At 39.3% G+C, this 25375-nt stretch overlaps 1 protein-coding gene across 2 annotated transcripts in view; it reads left to right on the top strand.

The window, feature by feature from the left end:
- The first annotated feature begins 5034 nt into the window (after positions 1-5034).
- The window catches only part of LOC124138728 (unconventional myosin-IXb-like), a 44963-nt gene continuing 24622 nt past the window's right edge, over positions 5035-25375 (top strand). The window contains exons 1-6 of one of the 2 annotated variants that reach the window (XM_046505573.2): positions 5035-5232; positions 11648-11762; positions 19051-19175; positions 22556-22719; positions 23453-23627; positions 24612-24686. In XM_046505573.2, coding sequence (XP_046361529.2) covers positions 19071-19175; positions 22556-22719; positions 23453-23627; positions 24612-24686 — 519 coding nt within the window. In that variant the 5' untranslated portion in view covers positions 5035-5232; positions 11648-11762; positions 19051-19070. The remainder of the gene's footprint in view (positions 5233-11647; positions 11763-19050; positions 19176-22555; positions 22720-23452; positions 23628-24611; positions 24687-25375) is intronic. The other variant, XM_046505582.2, reaches the window with a different exon arrangement.

The following is a 25375-nucleotide window of genomic DNA, read 5'->3' on the forward strand; positions in this document are numbered from 1 at the left end:
AGATGGCTTGCAAAATATGATGAATGACATGCACACGTGACTAAAATAGGCATGAACGGGTGTGGGTACTACCCACAGGGCTCGTGTCCCACCGAGATGGAACAAATTTGTCATGTATGCGCTGCAATGAAGTCCCTCCAGTGAAGATGAAGATGGTATAGCCCATAGGCGGATCCAGAGGGGGGGGGGGGGACGTACTCTAATGAGATGCATGTCGATGAATTTATATCCGATGGCCCATGTTGTCACACAAGGCAGAATATTAAATGATATATTTTCAAATGTGTGGCTTTTTATCTAGTAATCAGATAAATGAAACCAATAATACATGGAAATCTGTTCTCGCACTTAACAGTTGTCGGCAAGCTAGCATTGCTTATTCAAGATACTCACCAGGTATGAAACAAATGATATGATGCTACGATATTAAACTTTTAATTACATGAACATGTAGTTAATTGATGTTGTGCCAATATCTTGGTAATGTCATATTACATAGGCAGTGCTGACCCTAGAATTGTGGCTGAGAACATAGATAATCCACACCAATCACTGGTTTGTCTGGTCTTTTATTTTCAGGCCGCAGTCATATAGCAACAAGCCGTTAAACAACAAGCACACATCATGACATACTAAACCTGTATCGTACGTTTTTGTGTTGTTGTTTTTCTGTCCAAGCCAAAGAGTAAAATCATTACACATATTAATTGCATACAACATTCCTGGTATCAATTAGGACAAGAAATAAACCATTCCTATTTCAGATGTAACGTTTGCTGGGTCATAGTCAATTCTCCATTTAACGTGGATAATGAAGATCTCCTTATCTGTAGTTTATGTCACGAAAACGTCCACGTGACTATTGCGTACCTAGACAGACAGACAGACAGACAGATAATTTATTAAAGTCTCACCCTAATAAAATACAGTAATATACATATACAACATACAACAGGTAGGGCCACTCTATACGGAGTTACGAGAGAATGCTTCCTATCCAGCCACCTATGGCAAAGGTAAGGCGGTTTTACCGTTGCATCAAGTGTATTCAGCAGACGTATAGACAGGCGTACCACTTATGAATGATGCATTGAAGTAACCCTGGCTCTACATACCTTAGTTAAGTGCATTTTACAAAAATTCTTTCAGCAACTAACGCAATTTCATAATAGTCTGTTAAGCAATATTGATAAACCTATTATTACCAGCTGTAGAATAGCACACATATATAACACACAACATCAAATGAAACACTGTTCGTTTGTATTTAGAAATGGAGTGTAGAAAGCAATGCGAGACAAATTCGAGAGTGTTGTGTTTATCCTGCGGCAGTATGCATACCTTTATAGAAGTATTTGGATTTAGGGCGAACTCTTTAGCCTGTTACATTGTCACGAGTTCTCTCCCTTACTAAAGTAACACTGCATCGACAAAGTGTATTCTGCAAACAGTTCGTTCACGCTTTCGGCGATTTGTGCAATAATGTTAAAGCAATATTGATGTAGCTACCATAAGCTGTGTAAATAAATAGTGTTTCGCTTTGAGAGAAATGTTTTCACATCTTGAAGATGATGGGAGGCAAGTATAGGTGACAGACGATCACCTTGCTGCATGCGGTGTTACAAGAAAGTTGTAAGTATTCAACTTTGCAGGATTACATCAAAGCGCATTTTTTTCCAAATTTTAATGCACATTAATACGAACAATGTCCTCTTTTCCTTTGAGATGATATACGTTTATTTTAGGAGAGTGGGTTTGGTTTAAGGCCGCTTTAAACACTAGTTGATCAGCTGATGTCATGGAGTTTGGTGTGGTTGGAAAGGCATTCGTGACCAACTCGTGTTATTCCAGGACAAGTCGAATAGCGACTCTTCTTGCAGGTTACGGAAAGGGGCGAGTGGTGACGAATGATAGGAAAGGCTGAAGTGATGCTTGTCTTAGACATTTACCACTTGCGAATGGCGGCAACTTAGACGACTTGACCACTCGTGTTTCTGTGTTTAAGTTGCTAATGAAATCGTCGCAAAACCTGTTGAGAAAACATCTTAAGACATTAAACATATCCTGTTTGCACTGATGTCAGTCTCACAGTCCCTGAACCACCCTTTTCCCCTTAAGCCCAGCCCTTAATGTAATGGCGTAGCCCTAAATAAAGCAAGTCTAGATTCTCAACAGGTTCCTAATCTCCCATCTCACTGGGTCTCCTTTTCAATTTAAATGGAGGTTTTTCTTTGTTTCTATCGACATTATATATTTTCAGAGACTAAGCGTTAGTGTAAACGGTACACCGTGTGAATTATGTATTTCTCAAACTAAAACTGGATTTATCTCAATACATGGAAATGTATTACGCGACTGTATACGATACACGAACATCCCCTGCACTTGAGTATAGTATTGCTTAACAAGCTAGATTATTCCACACCCGTGAAGATCCGGGGTAGAATAGGTCTTCAGCAACCCATGCTTGCCGTAAAAGGTGACTATGCTTGTCGTAAAAGGCGACTAACGGGATCGGGTGGTCAGACTCGCTGACTTGGTTGATGAATGTCATCGATCCCAATTGCGTGGATCGATGCTCATGATATTAATCACTGGATTGTCTGGTCCAGACTCGATTAAATACAGACCGCCGTCATATAGCTGGAATATGTCTGAGTGCGGCGTAAAACAACAAACCAACCAACCAACATAATTCGATGATAATTGGTATTATGAAATGAGTCAGTTGTTATATATGTTAAAAAATATCCCCCAAATAAATTTGGTTCTTACGCTTACATGACAAGTATCCATGGGGTGCCCGATGATCAAGGGACAGCTGCCAAAATAAGCATGATGATTGATTCATCATGTAGGCTGGTTTAATGCCGCTTTCTGCAGTATTCCGGTTACATCACTGCGCCGTCAGCTTGATGAGGGAGGAAAGCTCGAAGTGATGCAGATCTTAGGCGTTCAACACTTGATCCGGGGTAGAATAGGTCTTCATTAACCCATGCTTGCCGTAAAAGGCGACTATGCTTGTCGTAAAAGGCGACTAACGGGATCAGGTGGTCGGGCTCGCTGACTTGGTTGATGCATGTCGTTGATCCCAATAGCGTGGATCGATGCTCATGATATTAATCACTGGATTGTCTGGTCCAGACTCGATTATTTACAGTCCGCTGTCATATAGCTGGAATATTGCTGAGTGCGGCGTTAAACAACAAACCAACTAACCAACACTTTGGCGAATCCCAACAGCACTGGCATGGTACTGATAAACCAAGATTCTTCATCAGGGTGAATCTGGGATTCGAACCCACGCTTGTAGGATCGCGCCTAAAAGACGTAGGAGGGCAGCGAATGACGGCGCCTTAGACGAGTGGGACACACAGGCCCAATAAAGCCTATAAGCAGCGTTTTTTCAACTATGACAAACGCCGGTCGCTGAATAAAACAAAATGAAATACGTGAAATATGTTTACAGAATTTGTGCAACCGTTACGTTTGTTTGTTTGTTGTTTAACGCCGCACACAGCAATATTCCAGCTATATGACGGCGGTCTATAAATAATCGAGTCTGGACCCATCTTCCCAAAGCAAGGGAGTTAACTGACTGTAAAAGTCCGGTTTCCACCCTTGCCGAACTAGGCTGGAATTACTGGGCTCGATCGTAGCGCCACCAGTGGCTATTACCAGTTATGTCCCTTCTAAGCCTCTCCTATGGACTAATCAGATTCCACCTCTCGTATCACTTGCGTTTGTTTCACACAAAATGGTGGCGCCGAGTCAGGACGATCTGATCGATAATCAAGATCTATATTGTGATAAAACGGGTCTTACATCGCAAAATGCATCAAATCACGTGAGCACCTTGATTAAAAACATGAAAAACTTGGAAAATATCTCCTGACAATGAGTTGGCTGTCCACATGCTTTGCAAATCCTGCAATCGACCGAAATCTGCACGTCAGTTTACGAACCGGATTTCGATTTCGGTGCGCGATTTTGATTTGACTATGCATAGACTCGTTAGTCCAGCCAAAATGTAACTCCATAATACCCGCCTAGTTTGGCAAGGGTGAAACTGGACTTTTATAGTCAGTTAACTCTCTTGAATCGGGAAGATGGTCTGGACCAGACAATCCAGTGATTGACATCATGAGCATCGATTCACGCAATTGGGACAGATGACATGCATCAACCAAGTCAGCGAGCCCGACCACCCGATCCCGTTAGTCGCCTCTAATAGATTGACAGCAATGGAAAATAAATTATATCACAAAATGAGTGAGTGAGTTGGGTTTAAGGCCACTTTTAACAGTATCCCAGTTATATCACGATGTGTCAGCTTAATGTAGGGTGTGATGCAGGTCTCAGACGTTTACCACTTTGGTGAAACCCACGAGCCTGGGTATGGTGCGGACAAACCTAGAAACATAATCGGGGCGAACCGGGATTCGAACCTACAATCATAGGTTCCTGCCGTGTCCAAGGGACGCAACTCTGCACAGGGAATTGCGGCGCCTTAGACGACTGGGTCACCCGTGCCCCCTCATAAAATGAATTATTGATACGAGACACGTATCAATTGTTTGATAGGCATTAGAAGTTAACGGATGACTAAGTAGACACAATTTATGGATGACAACTTTTTTTATTTACTGTAAAGGCGACGTTTCGGTATAGATCCTTTTTCCGTTGTCAAGCATGGCTGAACCTCGTATCATTAAATCGGATTTGTAATAGGACAATACCTCTGATATTTTTTCAGTTAATTATCACAAATTTGATTTTTTTTTATCACAAAATCCTTTTTTAGCCATCATCAATTAATTTATTGATATTCTAAAAATCGGATTTGTAATATACATATTTTATTATTATGTTATACATATAACTAATTATTGTGTGATATGATAAAATCGAATTTGTGATATTAATAATTCATTTTGTGATGTCATTAAAACAGAAAATAAATAGTCAAACGGCGCCTCATACAATACTCATGAAACGGGTTTTCCAATTTCAAAAGCAAATGTTCCCCGCCCCACTGACACAAGGGGAGATAACTATCACGCACCTGTGGCCCAACACAACAACAGAGCAAGCCATGTGTGTCAGTCAGTCAGTCAGTCAACCAAGGAGAACACCTACAGGTTAACTTGACACGGTGTTCCCGGGCTAAACGCAATTAGTGGTTATCATGCGTGATACGTGTCTCCGTGAGTTACTACGATATGATACAAGGTAAGTTGCCATAGTCAAACATATTGTCATTAAGCAAGCTGTCACTGAGATGTATCACAACGTCGGCACATACTGACCAGTGCTAACATGTATGCGAGGCCCAGTATCGTACCTTGTTTTCGTGCCAAGAAGCGTTACCATACCTGATCCAACCTTACCTGCCCTTCACAAAACGGCCTGATGCTGAGACAAAGAAGTGTGTCCAGTATTGACATGCTGGATCTAATATGTGAGCTGTGTTGTGCTTAAGTCGTCAAACTTATATCTGACAGGCTCAAACGAACAGTTTCTTCTCTCTTCGAGTGATACGACAGTACAGGTATTTGAAGCATTCATAAAATGTAGGCGTCTTGACAAAGACAAAATGATATCCCATTGGGAATTTCGAAATGTTCTGCCTGGCTGGTTTTATTGAAATATTTAAATTATGTTTGTCATGTCGCTTTAAAGCTTTGGGCTAGGCTCAGTGATTATATACAGAAGGCTTTGTCAAAAATTTAGATATTTAAACATCATTTGAAGTGTTTTTTATAACATTAGATATTCTGCTATTTATAGAATAAGTCTCGTGGGAAAATCTTTAATAGTACCTATATCCATATTTTATGTCCTTAATTCTCATGGTTTTAAGAAAAGAACTTGCCAATTAGTTATGAAAACAAAAATTGTTCACATACATGCATTTGAGAAATGATTCATTGGTGATCTGTTTCAATTGACACCTATTTTAGGACAGACAAGTTATACTTTTTTTCAGATTTTCTTGGCCAGTCTGTTGTATGTAAAATGATGGTCAATCATGGAAATAGGAATAAAAAAGAAACTACAAACAATGAAGACTTGTTAGCTCAAGAATATAATATCTTAAATGCTTGGTACGTTTACTGGTTACGTTTTGTTTTCTTTAAGAGGATATTTTAGCTCACCTAAATGAAAGTAAAGTGAGCTTCGGTTGTGGCCTTTTTGTCCAGTGTCTGGTGTCTGGCATGTGTCATCCATCGTAAATATGTTCTCAGAAACCACTGGACCAGTGAAGCTGAAACCTGCTTGTCCCCACCAATGATGCCCCAATTAGTTTAAGAGAATGAAATTATTCACTTGTCAATAAATGTAAAAAATAGTTCCATCTACAATGTATTACAAGTGGAAATTAATTCAAATGTTGCTTCAAGATAATGTACAGTTGACAAACAACTCTCCATTCCTGAAAAATAATGGAGAGTTCAAACAATAGAATGACGTCACAGATGTGTTTTAATGGAGGTTCAAACATGCGCTCCCAACTTGATGACATCATATATTTGATGACAGTATATTTGAGAGGGAAGTGTCTAGTGAGTTGTTCCCCATAGATTTAGCTGAGCAACGAAGATAAACGCAGTGGCCGAACGATCGCATCCAAAAGTGGGGGGAACAGGTACAGATAATTGACGTGAGGATTGTGAGAATATGTGGGAAATGCCAATACCAAACCCACCTGTTCATAACATGGACTTGTCCAACATTGCCTGGGATGGTTTCTATTCAGGGAGTCATCATTATTAAAATACAGGTAAATATTTGTAAAGCTTGTACATTTCATCATCATCCTTAAAGAGGCTTTAAGTCTTTAAGAGTCTTTAAGAGAAATAAGTCGACTAATGAAGAAAACTCATGGTTGTTGTTTATCATAAAATAAAACACTGCCAGAGAATATGCCACTTGGGGCTGCTCCCCTCATGGTTCATTCTCCCTGCAGTGTTTTATTGTTGAAAAAAGAACTCTCACTTGTCATTTATTTCTTAAACAAACTGAAACAATGAACCACCTATATTAGCCACACAGATTGATCACTTGATTGTCAGAATTGTTTCCCTACCGAAATACTACAACCTATGCAAAAATATGAACCTTTATTTGTAAAGTTACATTAATAATAAGTCCATTTATGATGTGGCATGATTGCTCAACCATTGCTGTGAGGTGCTAGAAGGTTAAGTCACCTTACCATCTGATCCTACTGAGTACCCATTCTCTGCTGGGTGGGGGCACGGGTGGCCCAGTCGTCTAAGGCGCCGTGATTCACTGTGCAGAGTTGCGTCCCTTGGGCACGCCAGAAACCTATGATTGTGGGTTCGAATCCCGGTTCGCCCCAATTATGTTTCTAGGTTTGTCAGCACCATACCCGTGCTCATGGGTTTCACCGAAGTGGTAAATGTCTGAGACCTGCATCACTTCGGGCTTTCCTCCCACATTAAGCTGACACGCTGTGATATAACTGGAATACTGTTAAAAGTGACATTAAACCCAACTCACTCACTCACTCACTCACTCACTTACTTCTCTGCTGGGTGAAAAGAGGCATATTTCAAACAAAGTCACTTATCCAGGTTGACACTACATGTTCTTCAGTGTGTGGCAAGACTGAAGCGGTAGAAACTCTCAGGAGTCAAGTTGACGAACACAGCCACAAATACAAATACTTTTAGCTTTACCTGTTTGTGGGTGAGTGAGTTTGGTTTTACACCTCGTTTAGCAATATTCCAGCAATATCATGGCGGGGGACACCAGAAATGGGCTTCACACATTGTACCCATTTGGGGAATCATGATGAGCGAACGCTTTAACCACTAGGCTACCCCACCGCCCCCACCTGTTTGTGACTTGTGCCACCACAATCCACTCTGGGAGCCTTTTGATATAATGCATGCATCATCCTAGACAAATTCCTATTTGTTTCATGAATTTGTTGTCATTTAAGATATGATGCAAAACAATTGCCCACTCACTGCAAATAACCATTTTTCAAAGAAAAAAAATAGTTTTCAAAAACCTGACCTGGCATCCCTATTTTTGTTTGGCTGAAATATGAAACACATTTTTGTCCAAAATAATTTGCAGCGGCCTTGAAGGTAATGACATTCAATTGATAGGAGAAGACCTTATGGCGGACCACCTACCACTCCCACAATATTGATGTCTTTTCATGTCTTATAGGTATATTCAGGAACCAAATTCAGAAGGTATATTCATATTGTATACAAGTTTATAAGTGGATTATCCATACGGATTAGGATTTGTACCAAGACCTGTCAATATTAAGAAAAAGAACAACATGCATTGTAGTTGGCAGAGCCTGAAGGCACAACTTGAGTTTTATCGAATGTTTCACGTGTTAATCCAATACTAAGAAGCCCATGTCTTGCCTGAGAATTAGCTCATGTGGTATAGCCCACATAAACCTGTTATACTCTAGCTAATGCAGTGCGTCAATAATGGGGTCAGTGAAGCTTGGTAGTGGACACTAAGTGGACATACCTCAAGTGAGCGTTTTATTGGTCGCACCTATTCAATGGAGTGGTCAGTTGGTGAATTACACGTCTCGTGTATAGTGTTCCTATGAACTTCTACAATAAAAGACAACCTCACCAAGTGTAGGACTTGAAGAGGTTATATTTTCATTTTGTGATGGAGAAATATACAAGAGTGTACTATGGAGAAAACCTAGAATGGGGTATTGTCATGCGATATGAGATGATATTCTTCAGCTGTGTGTTATACAAAGGTGCTATGAAGTGAACAGGAGTGTATTAGTGGCTACAGGTGGTCACCGGTGCAGTCTACAAAAGTCTTGAAAGAGATACAGGATTTTATACCCAGTATCCAAGACAAGGATTATTTGACAAGGTTATCAAACGGCCATCAATGCATGTTTGACAACATTCTTGAGGGGATTTAAGCCAATGGTTATCGAATGCTGTTCGACAACAGAAGTATGGTGAAATCATTTTGTACAAAGCAATTAACTCTACACCTTGCACGGAACAGAGTTTTCCTTTAATGTGTTCGTGCCACATTTTGGTGTGGTTGGGTTGTATTGGGAAAACTTAATTACAGAGTTCTATTGTGAGGATCGGATATTTACGAGCAGTGAGTGAGGGGCGAGTAGGCTTGATCTACAGTGTACATGGACAGTGTCAGGTGAGGTTTTCTGTCCAAGGCGTAATCGGACACCAGTGAAAAGGAACATTTGTGGGTTTGTTTTCAGGAACTTGTTCTTTGTGGAGTGCTACTGTTTAGGCTGCTTCTGAGAGTGATACAGACGGCTACTGATCGAAGAAGTAAAAACATATGGACAGGTAATTTTCATATAATTTTTATTTCTAAACTTTTTGCAATTTGGAGATATTGATTGAGCGAGAAAGTTAATCTGTTGCTTTTTTTAAATCTAATAGTTAATTTTAATCAATGTAATATTTTTAAAGTGATATTTTAAAACATTTTTGTGAACATTTTGCTTATCCATCTTTTGGAAGGGGCTCTATTTTCGAATAATACACTTACTTACTGATGTTTAAGTCATATGTCACAATAATTTTATGAATTGAGTTTTATGTATGCTAAGAATTAGGCAACTAAACGCTGAATGTCTTCTTTGTTGTGACTACTCAATAATTTGTATTTCATATTTGGAAAATATATGATTTTGTTGGGTAAATGGGTCTGTATGCCGGTATAATAAAAACACATGGAATAGCCTGAAACAAATATTTCTACTTTTGCTGGGTAACTTTGTTTGTTTGTTTGTTTGTTTGTTTGTTTGTTTGTTTGTTGTTTAACGCTGCACTGAGCAATATTCCAGCTACCTGACAATAGTCTGTAAATAATCAGGTCTGGACCAGACAATCCAGTGATTGATATCATGAGCATTGATCCATGCAGTTCGGATACAATGACATGCATCGACCAAGACAGTGAGCCTGACCACCTGATCCCTCTAGTTGCCTCTTATGACAAGCATGGGTTGCGAAAGACCAATTCTAACCCAGATCTTCAAGGGTCAGCTTGGTTACTTAAGAGGTCAACGTGGATTGGGCAATATTGTATTAATGCTATATTCTGAATTACCCCGACTTACTCTATCAGTAGTTCTCATACTGAGTAGCTCCAGAAACAGATGTGATAATCTCAGCTTGGTAGACATTGTAATGACATACCAGGGAATGTTTAAGGCTCACATTGAGTGATGGTGGCCTGTTGGGTAAAGTGCTCACTAAAGACATGAGTTTGATTCCACAACCCATCCTTGGGTTTCCTCTGTTGATATTGTTTCTAAGCATAATACACCAGGGGTTTACTTGTGTCTATCTATGTGGAAGTCAATGGGACTCTTAGCAAAGGTTTGGGTACCAAGGCATGAGGATAGGGCCCCCGACTGGCAGCATGTGACACACTCAGCTTGGTTTCTAAGAATTTTACTGGTGTCAAAATTGTACATTGTCAGAATACTTTGTCTGTTACCATGATTATAGATGTGTATTTCAATGTTAGATTGAAGCAAATCAACCATCGACAAGCTGGACATTGAGTGTATTTTTTTATTTTGACATATTTATTCATGAGAAGTGAACGGGATTGGGGGACAAGTTCTTCCAACTTAGATTGCCCTCTCCCTGGTATTTACAAAATTTCACAATTTCAAATTCGATATACATGCATAGAACACTATAGAAGAGACATAAAATGTATTTTTTACCAGAATAGAAATGCCATTTAACATGCAATCAATCTACAATTTTTATTGGCTGCTGAGTCGTTAAAACTATACTTGTTTGAATACCTCAGGACTTGCTGTGTAACTGTTTTGTGTTCATGCTCAATTTGTATCAACTTCCCAAGGCAAGGAAGTTAACTAACTTTAAAAGTCCAGTTCCACCCATGCCGAACTAGGCTGGAATATTTTGGCTGGACTAATAGGTCAATGCATAGTCCAATAAAAATCGTGTAACAAAATCGACAGTTCATAAACTGTCGTGCAGGTTTTTGTTGATTGCAAGATTTGCAAAGCATGTGTACTGTCAACTAAGCATCAACAGATCTTATTCAAATCTTTTCATGTTTTTAATCAAGGTGCACACATGATTCATGCACTTCAAGAAGTTAGACCCATTTTATTACAATATAGATCTTGGTTATCGATCAGATCGTCTTGAATGGGCACCGCCATTTTGTTTGAAGCAAATGCAAGTGATATGAGAGGTGGAATCTGATTGGTCAGTAGGATGGACATAGAAGGGACAAAACTTAATAGCCATTAGTGGCGCTACGATCGAGCCAAGAAATTCCATCCTAGCTCAGCAAGGGTGAAAACTGGACTTTTGCAGTCAGTTAACTCCCTTGCCTCAGGAAGATGAGGATGTATGTATAGGATACAAAAGTTTGCTGTCGGTAAAACCCTGGTAGACACTCAATTATCCAACAGAGTGAAGCTATATCCATGATTGCCCTCAGGGGATGAGTCTAACTAAGTGGTCACATCGATGACCTGTGTCACGTCTGGCTTTCCTCCTATGTTGTCATCTCACAATATTACTGGAATACTGTTCAAAGTGATACTGAATCCAACTCACTCACTCACTTGTCCATTTCATTCCAGCTGTCATCTTGGACAATGAATACAAATAAGGACTTACGGGAGTCAGTGATTACTGATGTTGGCTAACACAACTGAAGGATAGATACAGCATGTGATTTTGGATGATATAACTTTGGTGAGTCACTTTTCTCTATTTTCTCAAATTATGATTTCGAAAAATTACTGTTTTAACTCTTTCAACACCGTAGGCCGGTTTTCCGGCAAAGAAGCATCGAGTCCCCAGACACCGTAGGCCGGTTATCCAGCCAAGCCGTAGTCACTTCAAAATAGTATATATTTTAATGGACCTACCTGTAATATCATTCCTTTATTAAATCTATCACATTTCACAATGTCTGAAATACGTATTCCATTTCAATTTATCATTTTTAATCGATAAATTAAAAAATTATTCACTATTTCCCGCGATGTTATTGAAAATAAAATTCTCTGACACACATTTCGACAACGGATCCACATCGAACATGTCAAAGAGCAAAATAAAGACGTTTTAAACAAATCTTTAAATATATTATATAAAGTAATAAATATAATCAACAGAAATATATCTAAAAGTAATCAAACTTACATCTAAGTTATTATTTCCATCTTTTCGTGCGATCGCGTGTAATAGTAAGTCAAATGACATCTCGGCTTTCGTCACCTTGAATTCTCGGCTCAGACACGATATTTAATGCAAAAATATATGCATGAAAAATCTTTGTCACAGCTCGTAACCTTGCACGATACATTCACGAAGTTCCATATTTTTAATATATATCGTGATTTCCTGCTTAAAACGTTCAGAATAACACGATTTAACAAAAAACTTTCGCCAACTTCTGAAATTTATCAAACACGAGCTTGGTATCACAGCTGTAATTTGATTGGCTGCCTTAGTTCACATGCTCAAAATTGACCAATAACGAAACTTGTAGCAGATTTCGGCAAGAAAGCGTCATTAGAAACTAATTTTAATCCAATGAAATCGCTTGTTATAACTACGGAAAAAAAACAGGCGATGTTACGAGGAATAAGCTTTCCAGCGATGTGTCATATGCCATTCCCGACGAACGTTTTATTCATAGGAAGCCTCGAAAACGGGGATATTTCTTCACGTTACTGAGCGGACAGCCGCTGTTATCGGGAAATGGGTGATGACAGAAACTATTTATAATTCTTTTTTAAAATGATTTTCCAATTACGTAAACAATGAAAATAAAACAGAAATAGGTAAGTGGATTTTATGAAATCTTATATTTGCCGAAAATCGTCAAGTTTTCGCTTCCTTGGTCCTTAATCTGGATGTTAAACAACGTGTTAGCTTACATTTTTTATTTACAACGAATTTAATTAAGTTGTAAATGCATTATTTTAAATAATGTGAAAAACATAACTTTCATATTTATAAACTATAGTATCAGACCTTTCAAATGGTGTATAACATGTAGTAGCAAATATATTTTACAAGCAGATATTTTCTTTGATAAATGTTGGCTTCATCTATCACACAAGAGTCTCTGGGAACTCGGTGTCCCAGCAGTAAACATTTCTGGTTGACTGGTGTTGAAAGAGTTAAATAAAAGCCTATTTATCAATGAAGAGTGCAAGATAAAAAATTAGGATTGATTTTTTACATTCATGCAATTTTGGTTTTTTAAAATTAATTTAAAATTTAATTATTATTTTTTTTAAAGTTGATAGTTATAGAAAAGGACCTCTGTATTTTTGATGATTTTGGGTGTAAAGAAATAAACATTCCTTTAACAGTTAACAGCTAAAAGTAGATTTAAGATATACTGTTGTCAACATACACAGAAGCTGGGAACTACTTTGTATGAGTAGGGCTCCACTGCAGTGAGTGATAAGCTGTCAGTATGGAATGATATATCAGTGTTGAGAGTTTGGGGAGTTCGGTGTGCACATAAACCCATGTCATGATGGTTGACACACATGAATGAATGAGGATTAGGTGTAGATGGCAGTAATAGAACATCTATACAGACGAGTCTTGAGATGAAATATTTCTCTATCAGGATAAGTAGAGAACAGGCTGTTCAAAAATATAATTAAGAAATAAATGATGAGAGGGAGTTGTTAATCGTTAAAACACTGCAGGGAGAATAAACCATGAGGGGCGCAGCGCATGTTTGGATCTCCAGAAATGACATCATGACATTAAGGTAATTGTTTTAAGGAAAATTAATGTCAAATCACGTCTGACAATATTTTTAATTTGCTTGCTGTCTCAAGACAATCAAGAACAAAACATGGCCATTCCTGAAGAGTCGAGAAATTATTAGTATACATACTTTGCTTTAATTAGGATACATCTGGAATTCAGAGATTTATTTAGGATTTGGAAGGCAAACTGGGAAAAATTATGTTGTTTTGTTAAAAAGTTTGATTATTATTTCAAAGGTTTTTTATGTGTTTTAACATTAGATTCAATAAAGTAGTGTAAAATTAAGCATTTACTCCCCTTCCTCTTTATTGGTACTGTTGTCAGTTAAGCATTGACTCCCCTTCCTCTTTATTGGTACTGTTATTAGTTAAGCATTGACTCCCCTTCCTCTTTATTGGTACTGTTATCAGTTAAGCATTGACTCCCCTTCCTCTTTATTGGTACTGTTATCAGTTAAGCATTGACTCCCCTTCCTCTTTATTGGTAGTGTTATCAGTTAAGCATTGACTCCCCTTCCTCTTTATTGGTACTGTTGTCAGTTAAGTACTGACTCCCCTTCCTCTTTATTGGTAGTGTTGTCAGTTAAGTACTGACTCCCCTTCCTCTTTATTGGTACTGTTATCAGTTAAGCATTGACTCCCCTTCCTCTTTATTGGTACTGTTGTCAGTTAAGCATTGACTCCCCTTCCTCTTTATTGGTACTGTTATCAGTTAAGCATTGACTCCCCTTCCTCTTTATTGGTAGTGTTATCAGTTAAGCATTGACTCCCCTTCCTCTTTATTGGTACTGTTGTCAGTTAAGTACTGACTCCCCTTCCTCTTTATTGGTACTGTTGTCAGTTAAGTACTGACTCCCCTTCCTCTTTATTGGTACTGTTATCAGTTAAGCATTGACTCCCCTTCCTCTTTATTGGTACTGTTATCAGTTAAGCATTGACTCCCCTTCCTCTTTATTGGTACTGTTATCAGTTAAGTACTGACACAAGTCTCGTTGACCAAGCCTTCACATCAATCAGAACGATATCAACATGCACTGGGAAACTTCTAACGCCTATTTGAGAATTTCAACTTATATTGGCTGCACATTGGGGCCGACTGTTGACCTGTGAGAAAGTCTAAATAAATTCTTGGTAGATATGACTATTTTGTTTTACACCTGACCAGGTATACGGCCAGGAGAGTCCCCACTGAATGTCACACAGACATCGACTCTATCCCAGGCAGACCAAGTGCATAACACATTGCAGTCTGTTTAAAACACACCCTAAATATTTCTGTAAATATTAGTGTGAAATACCCGGTATCTTTCTATGATTCTGTTTGTACTTGTAATAATAGATCCCTACTTATTGTTTTTGTTGTGGATACGATAGTATATGTCCCACTCCCAGTATAGCTGCCTTAAAGCAGTAAGTACATTAGTATATATGCCTCAGGGTAGGACTATGGTAAGTAATCATATAGATCTCTGTACAGCATTGATAGCAAGGCTCCTGACCTAGATTATTATTCTTATATCACTGGACTAATAATTATAGTAATTTGGGACCAAGGACATTTAAGTGTATGAGAGTATATCAGTTGTGTTATGAGTAATTTATATTTGCAAGAAGCCAGTCACCTGTCAGTTATGCTTCTGTTGGTTAGCCTTGCCTGTGTAATGATTCTTTGTTTGTATGACTGTAGTAGGCTATAGTATTTTGTGTTACTTATACACTTTTTTATTTCCATAGCAGGGATGTATCTAGAATTCCTAACTAAGTGCCATTGGCAGGAAAATTGGCGCGAAATTTTCACATCTTTCAAGATTGGGATTTTTTAGAAGTTCATATTTCTTAACTTCAGAGATATTTAAACATGACACTTCCTTTTTATTGGTCATGTCATCAGAGAAGTACAAGTTATCTCAACAAAACCTTTTTGGGAATTTTTACTGACATTTACGGCTGACTTGTGGCCAAATGTCAGCATCTAAGTGGGCCTAGATAAATCCATGCCATAGTAACTTGTACTCAAACAATTTTGGAACTGCGTGGAAGACCTTCCAACTTTCAGCCTGGTGTATATATGACAATGCTTGTTCGTTAAGCCACGAGCCAAAGGCATTCGTCATCTCACTCTTATTTCTAAAGTGAAAACTTTCTTTGTTGTCAGTTTCCTGGTCTAAGGTGTCCAATTTCCTTAATACAAAGAAACTATGTAATCTTTATTCAACATCGGGCGCTGCTGTACAGATTCAGGATATCGCCCAACTCAGGTGATAAGCCTGCCAGAGAGGTGTGCCAAACTTCCTTTGAAGAAACTGTTCAAATAAATGTATTTGCCATGAGACTTCATTCTTCCCATGTGATTGGCTTAAAGTATGTTAATTGTAGGCAGTGTTAATGCAGATTCATCCTGATAGAATGATCTTGTGTAAGTTTTGACAAATGTGTTAGCAGTGTCAGTCGAAGGATGTGATAGGAGAAGGGCCCTTTCTGGCTCACTGGAAATGTCAAATTTTAAAGTTACCAAAAACTTTTACAATATTTGGATGAAAATGATTTTAGAATTCTTTATCATGTTTAAATGGTTGACACAACCAGCCTGTTTTTTTCTTACACTTGCAAGTTTTGACTTCTGGCCTGATCAAGTACATACTGGCTAAATTGAATGAAAAACATTGATTTCTATAATTTCAGATTAGATCTAAATATGAGTTAGTCAGACCTAAGGTAATTACTTCACCATATGTTTGTTCTGTCTTTATCTACATCTAACAAGATCATCTTGGGAACAACACTTGCTCATGTTAAAAAATAAATCATTTTCTTGCATGAAAACCTCTTAGGCACATAAGATAAGATACATAGCCTTTTTGACACATTTTAGCCTAATCTCTACTAAGCAGTGCCCATAAAATTTCCGAGTTTTGTGATGGGATTCGACACCACGGACCTTCTGATCCGAGGTCAGACGACTTGTCCACATGGCCAAAGTGGTTGACAAAGTGAGGATGTCATCTGTGGGATGACTCTACGTCCTGCTACAAACTCCCCCATCAACAATAGTCACGTCACAGGCCATATAGTTGTGTACTGAGACTTATTTTGCTCAAATTTGATATGAACATGCTCAGACCCACGTTGGGCACCAATGAAGGAGCCATGAAATTTCCATGTCCAATAATGGGATTCGAACCATGGACCTTCTGATCCGAGGTCGGACACCTTGTCCTCATGACCAAAGAGCATAATCCCGTCAGCATGCTGACAAGGTAAGGATGTCACCAGTGGGATGACTCGATTCCCTGCCATATGTACATATACCGTATTCGACGTAATAAGCGCCCCGCTCTAATATGCGCCCACGGCGATATTTGCTAATATATTGGCTAGTGAACAATCCCAATTAGCACCCCTTCCGAATGATCAATGTACACAAGACTTATTTATTCATGTATAATACGTGTGTTATATGCATCCTTAATTATGGGAAATTAAATTCTGGAAAAATATATCTGTGGTATATAAACATTTCAGGCTGTGAGCATAATTTATGATCTTTCAACTTGTTTTTCACCAAAATAATATTCTAATAAGAGACCCCTATTTTTAATTTTGAGAGCGTCCTGGGCGCTTATTATGTCAAATACGCTATTGTTGTTATAAGTCCAAAACATGCAAATGTTTGAATAAACAAAGTCTAGTTCCAATTCATAGCTCATTAATTATGCACATCCTGTGGGCCAAATGGGGTCCTAATCATACCTAGCTCTTTGATGGGATCATCTTTCTGCCATAGTGTGTTGAACTGAGGCCATGATAACATCCTGCTATCTGATTCCAGGGTGAATGCAGGCACTAGGAATATGTTCTTATCTTAACTCCTGTGTTAAACTGATAAGAAGGAATGTGGATCTGGTTGCACAGATTGGGAAGGGGAAATCAGTACAGTCACAATGGCTTGGCAGGAGGTGAAGTGTCTACAGTCAGTTTCTGCATGTTTACAATTAACACAAGGCTTATCATAAGCATGAGATGTAATGATGCAATATTATGTCAGGAATGCCATGTCAAGATAACTGTAAGTGAAAATGGTGAGTTACCTTTCAACTTTGAAACCTCCTGGGGATTCCGGGTCAGAATAGGTACAAAAATGTGAATATTGTGGTCAGGCTCTGTGCCTTGGCAAGGGCTCATTTAAAAGGGAAGGGGTCCAATATATCAAAATACTCTCTCAGTCAATTTTACTGCCTAAAAACATACTACTACATTTGGTTTTAAAAAGTTGTTTTTTTTTATCAAAACAGCATCCCATGAACTGATTGTATTGCAGTTTCAGGTGCACCAATCAGGATGAATTTAATATAAATTATCGTAGGTTCAAATCCCAATTTGCCCTGATTATGGTTCTAGGTTTGTCATCACCATATCTATGTTCGTGGGTTTCACTAAAATGGTAAATGTCTCAGACCTGCATCACTTGGGCCTTTCCTCCCACATTAAGCTGACATGCCGTGATATTACTGGAATACTGTTAAAAGCAGCATCAAACCAAACTCACTCAATACATTCACTTGTAATTCTGCTAGATCTGTGCATGGCTGGAATATTGCTAAAAGCAGCATAAAACCTTACTCACTCCCATGAACAACATGTGAAGATTTGACTGCAAAATAATGATCATTTATAAGGTAAGATGAGATTATAAAAAGAATTTCAGAGACACTCTTCAATATTAAAGCACTATATTACAATCCTGCTCAACATTTAGTTGTATTTACACATTCACAAACAATAAAAAATCTCCTTTGTAATAATTTGTTTATTCGACTGTTTCGACTGTCAGCAATTAAGTGAATTCTTCCAAATGATGTTTCACCTTCATCAATTTGTTTGCTTGTTGTTTAACGCCGCACTCAGCAATATTCCAGCTACATGGGCGGCTGTTTGTAAATAATCGAGTCTGGACCAAACAGTCCATTGATTGACATCATGAATATTGATCCATGCAATTCGGATATCATGACATGCATCAACCAAGTCAGTGAGCCTGACCACCCAAACCCTTCGCCTCTTGCGCCCAGCATTGTCACCTTTTTATGGCAAGTGTGGACTGCTGTAGACCTATTCTAACCCGGATCTTCAGGGGCTTCATCATTACACATATTCACTCTGTATCAGGTGAGCTACAATTCTAATTGAGCACTTGTAACTGCTGACAGATAACATATACCCAACCTGTTTTGTGTTTGTAGGCCAGCTGTAGTTATCCATTATGAATGGGATGCGAGTGGACGATCTGACACACCTGGTTGGTCCACTTACGGAAGACAGCATTGTCAGATGTCTGCAAGCCAGGTTCTACAGTCAGCAGTACCAGGTGAGACATATTACCATATATCCCATAAAGGGCAAGGATATCCATGCCATAAGTTTCAGTAATTCAGAGCTCCAGATAAGGTGCGTATCTGCGTAAAATACGCATCAGAAATGCAGAAATACGCAGTAAAATAAAATCCAAGCGTATCAAATACGCAACGAACATTACAGATACGCTACAAAAACAAAACTTGTGCGTATCATCAAAATATTGTGAAGTAACCCTGCGTATTCGATTAGAGAATCAGCAACTTATTTTGAAATTATAAACCGGCATTCCGTCAACCTTGCCAAACTCCAGGATGACAATTACATCAGGATCATTTCCATCACACTTTCTTGTGGAAGTATCGTGGTATTTGTGAGTCCTATAAAGCTCTCTAACCCACATGACACCAGTTTGCAGGGACTAGATGAATAGAGTTGTTAAATATTTAACTTAAATACCCACATGTGTAAAAACTAGTGGGTTACAGAAATTTGAATACCCAGATAGAATTACTGATACCCAATGATTTTAAAATGCATGGGTAAAATACCCATAACACCAAAAACTTATCTGGAGCTCTGGTAATTTTCACCGAGCAGAATAATTGACCAGTTCATCCAGTTGTTCAATTGTTCCATTGTTTTCTTTGTTTTTGTCATCATGTCTCGATTATTTATAGAACGTGTCATATAGCTGGAATATTGCTTAGGGTGATGTTAAACAACAAACAAGCAAACTTTAAGACAAATAATTTATGATACTACAGGGAATTTTTTGAAGTTATAGAACTATCTTTTATGCCAACAGTCATATTGCCACACATTAAATTTCCCAGTCTATAGGAGAATGTACTCGAACCTTTAGCTGAAGCTGTGACACCCGCTGATACAGTTGATGTGATGTAATATGATCACTTGCCATCATGACAGCAGCTATACCCGCTGCAATCCCAGAATTCCACTCTTCTGGGTGCATCCTGCTGGCAGCGTTTGCTTGGAAACTCTGTGCCATGGTCTTCCCAGCAACCAGCAGGTTGTCAACATCCTTGTTGGTGAGGGCTCGGTATGGGATGTAGAATGGCTTGATCTTGAAAACATTGACATAGTGTGGGAAGCTGCATCTGTGGATACCATGTACATCAGCATACTGGTAGTCACCAAGTCCAATCCTGTCTGCATACTTTGTTCCATACTGTCCTGGTAATTCAGCAGAGAAGTCAGACTTCTTTAGTGTGAAGTTGTTGATGCCAATGCTTCTTCTTGTATCTCTGATGTAAGGCACTTTAGACAACCCGGTCCTTGTCCCGACAACACTCTCCAACGCAAGACTGAGTTTTGATCCAACATCACTTGGAGCCTGGTTCCTGTAGAACCAATACCACCCATAAGCTCTGTCTTCTGCCTTCTTTAGAGTGTTCACATTCACACCTCCCTTCCAGTCCTGCCTCTGAGCTAGAGTTTCACTTTGTGATAGAAAGAGATAGGAGTCTTTGTAGTCATTGCCGTCGCCCCAGTTTTGGTTGGAGATGTCTCCTGGGCTTGCTGTGTGATATGGCCCTGATTTATGTGCGCTACGCCTGTATGACCACACCTTCCCCCACGCTGTACCACCTAGAGAGTAACTGCCCCTGGTGCGTGGGAATGGTTCAGTGGGAACAGTGTGTGAGTTCATCTGGATGTAGAAGGGGAAGACTGTTGCCTGTCCACATGTGTCAATAGTGGATGAAGAGTCTTCAGATGGTGTTTCCACCCCTTGATGGAAAGATGCACCACTAAGGACGAGAACATCACCATATTCCGTAGCGTCTATGACAACCAGAGAGGAACCCTGTTTACCATGGAAGATTATTGTAGTCTTCAAGAAGTTGTTTGAGTCAGAAGTGGAATACCAGTCTTCCAGAGACTCTGACAACCGATGACGCCATTGGTCAACACCAGATCTCATCTGTCTTTGTACTGCTAGCACGCTGGAGATTTTTCTTGGATCATTTAACTTTGAAACTTTCTTGATGACAGTATTGTAAAAGACCTTGAGATTACTGTAGGAGTTAACAGTATGATTAATCCACCCATTCAAGAGATTGAGCGGGGTATAACATTTTAAACTGACCCAACACGACCCTGGGTTGCCAGGGCCAAGACTGTCCATCATATCCTTGAAGTCTTTGGCAAGATATTTATCATCTCGGTTGTGAGGTCCAAAGTCGATGGCACTCACAGCAGAACTTGTCAGTTGCCCACCTAACCAATCTGTGGGTTCGGTCAGACACACCTGTAGGCTGCGGTCTTCTCGAGCGGCACCAATGGCTGCTGCCAATGCAGCTGTACTGCCTCCAGCAATGATGATGTCACAGGTTTCCTGAACATGATTCACTCCTTCAGTGGTGGAAAGCAAGACAAAAAGTATCACAAATATTGAAATCACCAAATGTTCCATGGTTTTTGTCTGGTGAACTGGTTTATGAACCGATGATTGTGGGTGACACAACTTATCATACTTATGTGGTCTGATCACCCAGGTCATGCTGATAAGCCAGGGAGGCCGCAGTCTGAGAATAGTTATCTCAGGAAATTGACACACTTGCTCGCTGTTACATAAGACCCAAAACTAATCATGACTTCAGTACTATATCAGAGACTGGGAGAGTGTCTTTTTCTGGATTGGAACATGTAATCCATGTGCTATGATTAACGTGGCCCTAAATATTGTTAAACTTCCATTTCTAACCCACTATCTGATCAAACAACCAAACTGAATGCACAAAACAGCTTTTGTAAATATATGTAACTGACCACTAATAGCTTACTCGAAGTATCAAAACTGAAATCATATGGGTTTTCCCCACCATCTCATTTACTTCTCCTTGAAAATGCCTTATGTCCCTCCTTCAGCACAGCAACAGGTAAATTTAGTTGTACATGTCAACTTTTGAGTGATCAGTGGTATTCACGATTTGAATTGTTTATCTGGATCATGGGACAGGTGACAAAACAACCAATATGCATGCATGCATGCAAGAGAAGTCTGATTGGTTTCTTTGGCTATAACCTACCTATTAGCTTCTGATATTGTGGAAAAAGTTATATTTTATCTAATTTGGGACAAACCACTTGATTGTGGGGGTGCTTGGATGTTTGTTTGAGACAAAATATTTTTCAGTCAGTGTTTCCAGACCTAACCGGAAGATACAATTTGTACAATCAACTTATCCACATGTTGCTTCTATTTCTCTGTAAGGAGGCAAACAATTTCTTTTGGACCCACAAAAACAATCAGACCCTCCCCAGAATATCAAATGATTGAGTCCTGAGAGATGTAACATGGATGTGTATTTGTGGAACAAGGTGAGACACTATGTGGATGGATCAACTTCTTATCTGTTCCTGTTGCAGACAAGTGTCGGGCCGACTCTGATATGCCTGAACCCATTCCACCATGTTCCCTCACCGGTGGTCCTACAGGACTGTCACCAAGCAGGGCACCAGCTGCAGGGGCTGGTCAACACGGCCCTGTCCCAGCACATTGACTCGGGGCACTCGCAGCTCATTGTCCTCAGGTACTTCATCTAAACAAACCGAAGAAAAACTGTGTTCCAGATGATTGTTATTTTTAAAAATAGTGCTGTAATATAAAGAGGATATTATATTCGTGTTATAAACATAGTATGACATGAACACAAATATAATGTTCTATTTATTACCGAAGAAGATGTCATACAGAGACGAATTTTAGTGTTTACCTATAAGGACAGCAAGTCGCAACAGCAGCGGAACCATGATTTGTAGAATGACGTCAACAATCTTCAGCTATGACGTCGTTTCTAGTGTGACATCATTCCGACCTCACATCACAAAAAGATTCTAATGACGTAAACAATGACGTCCGGATGACGGAAACAATACTGTTGTCTCATGATGTGATATGACCCCAGGGCACATGTGATTTTTATAAACCCCGATATGTTTACCCTCTTAGGTAATAAGTAAAGTTATGTACTGTTTGTTGATCCTCATGACATGACCGTCAACTTCCCCCTTGTCCTGCACATGCCTAGTTTGGAATGTTGCGGACTGTGTATCTTAGTGCTGCTGTCTCCATGTTTTCAGCAGCGTGCTCTCAGATTTATGATGCTGTATCTTAGTTTTTAGTTACATTCTCAAGACATATGACAGTTTTTTTGTTGCAGTCTGTCAGTTTTCATTGGTAGGCCTGTACAAAGCACAGAGAAACTATTTTGTTTCACGGAAACATATTGTTACAGTCGGGAATGATGTTGTGTTTTACATTAGTGGTGAGGGTGGGAGTGGGAAGACTCACTGCACCATGCACATCCTGCGGCTGTTGTACGAGCGGTCAGGCGGTGGCACAAAGACAGACATGTTCAGACACCTCATGGCGGCCATGACGGTTCTCCGTGCGCTGGCATCAGCTGAGACTACATGCAATACGGACAGCACACGCATTGTGAGTATATTGCACACCTTTTCTTGGGTTTTTATTTTTATACATCCCTACATGTCATGTATCTTTTAGAGATATCTACATATGACATTGATATTCTTTTGAGAAATGACAACGATACCACTGATTCCTACAAGAACATGTTCTTCTATATGGTCGCAAGTAGGTCATGTCATATGATGTGAAGAAGCAGATCTAGAGGAAGCAAGTGAAAGGGCAGTCAAATAACTATTGCTATGGAACAATTACCCTAAGATAAGTTGTAACAGGATCACAAGGGGGACATGGGGTTTTATGCATATAAAACGAGGGACACATAAAACCCCAGGTACCCCGAGTGATCCTGCGAACAACAAATTTTATCTTACTGACATATTTTAATATGACATTGTGAAATAATAAAAACAAATTCAATATTGACAGAAAATAGCTGTCCGCTGAGGTTAACTTGTGCTATGTCACCTGACTTTCATTGACTTGGAAAAAGCATGCAGGTGCATTGGGGTATAAGGGCTACTGATACTGAGCAATCTACGCGCAGCCTGATTTCTTCATGGCGGGGTATAAGGGATTTTCCTTTCAGAAATGTATTCCCCTCGAGGGGGGATACATTGTATTTTAACAAGGTCATGTGAAGCAATCAGATCTTGACATTCTGACATGGATGTATGATAAAACATGTTATTAGATATCAATTTTGATGTCTGTATTTCAGTATGAGTATATTTTTAGTATAAAACAAAATTCAGGTGTTTTTGTCATAAAATTAAAAAAGGATATGATTTCCAAAATGACTTAAATATATAGTAAGAGGTGCTTAACTATTTCCCAGGTGTATATGTTATATGTTACATTGTACCCATCTAGGGAATTGATCCCGGGTCTTCGGCGTGACGAGCGAAAGCTTTAACCACAAGGCTACCCAACTGCCCCGTATATGTTAGGACTTAAGTACAATGCGAATGTTCTGTGCTGAATATGTTGCAGGGCATGTACTTGGAAAACTTGACCTCCGACTGTATGATATACAGAACCAAGATTCATGGTCTGTTTGTAGACCAGGTAAGACAATCTCCTTTCACTGCCATTTCTCAGGTTCATGATCTTCTGGAGTGTCGAGGTTGTAGCCAACTGACAAAACGATACATAGTAACAATGGGTGACCTGACATGATGTGTGCCTGTTGATATGGATTGTTACTCATGCTATCAACCACTGGTTGACAGCTTGTCATGATGTAGCTGGAATAGTACTGATTGTGTTGATTAAATGGCATTCACTCATGATGCGCCATTGTTGTTCATGGCTCTTTGAATGACCTGTATACCGATATATTCGACCGCTCTGTGGTCTAGTTGATAGAGTGTCTGCCTGGAGAGCGGAAGGTTGGGTGTTTGATACTTGGTTGTATCATGCCAAAAGATGTTAACAGATGGTACTTGTTGATACCCTGCCTAGCACTCGGCTTAAAGGGGCTGAAACATGGACTGGTTGGCACGGAGTCAGTACACTGTGTCTGAATGGAGTATTCATGTTAAACTGCAGTAGGTTTCTCAGTGGGCTGGCACTATAAAACCAGCATTAGGCTGGACTAAAACGCACCCACACAAACACACATGCATGCACATCGCTATGTAAGTCCAATAATCTTGAATGCTGCATTAACCCTGATTCACCTCACCTCACATATGCATTCATTGTATTGTGTTGTTTAATAGCAAGGGTAACTTTGTTTGGGAGTTGAGTGACCT

Source organism: Haliotis rufescens, unplaced genomic scaffold (genome assembly GCF_023055435.1).
Source record: "Haliotis rufescens isolate VD_foot unplaced genomic scaffold, xgHalRufe1.0.p SCAF_40, whole genome shotgun sequence".
Lineage (NCBI taxonomy): Eukaryota > Metazoa > Mollusca > Gastropoda > Lepetellida > Haliotidae > Haliotis > Haliotis rufescens.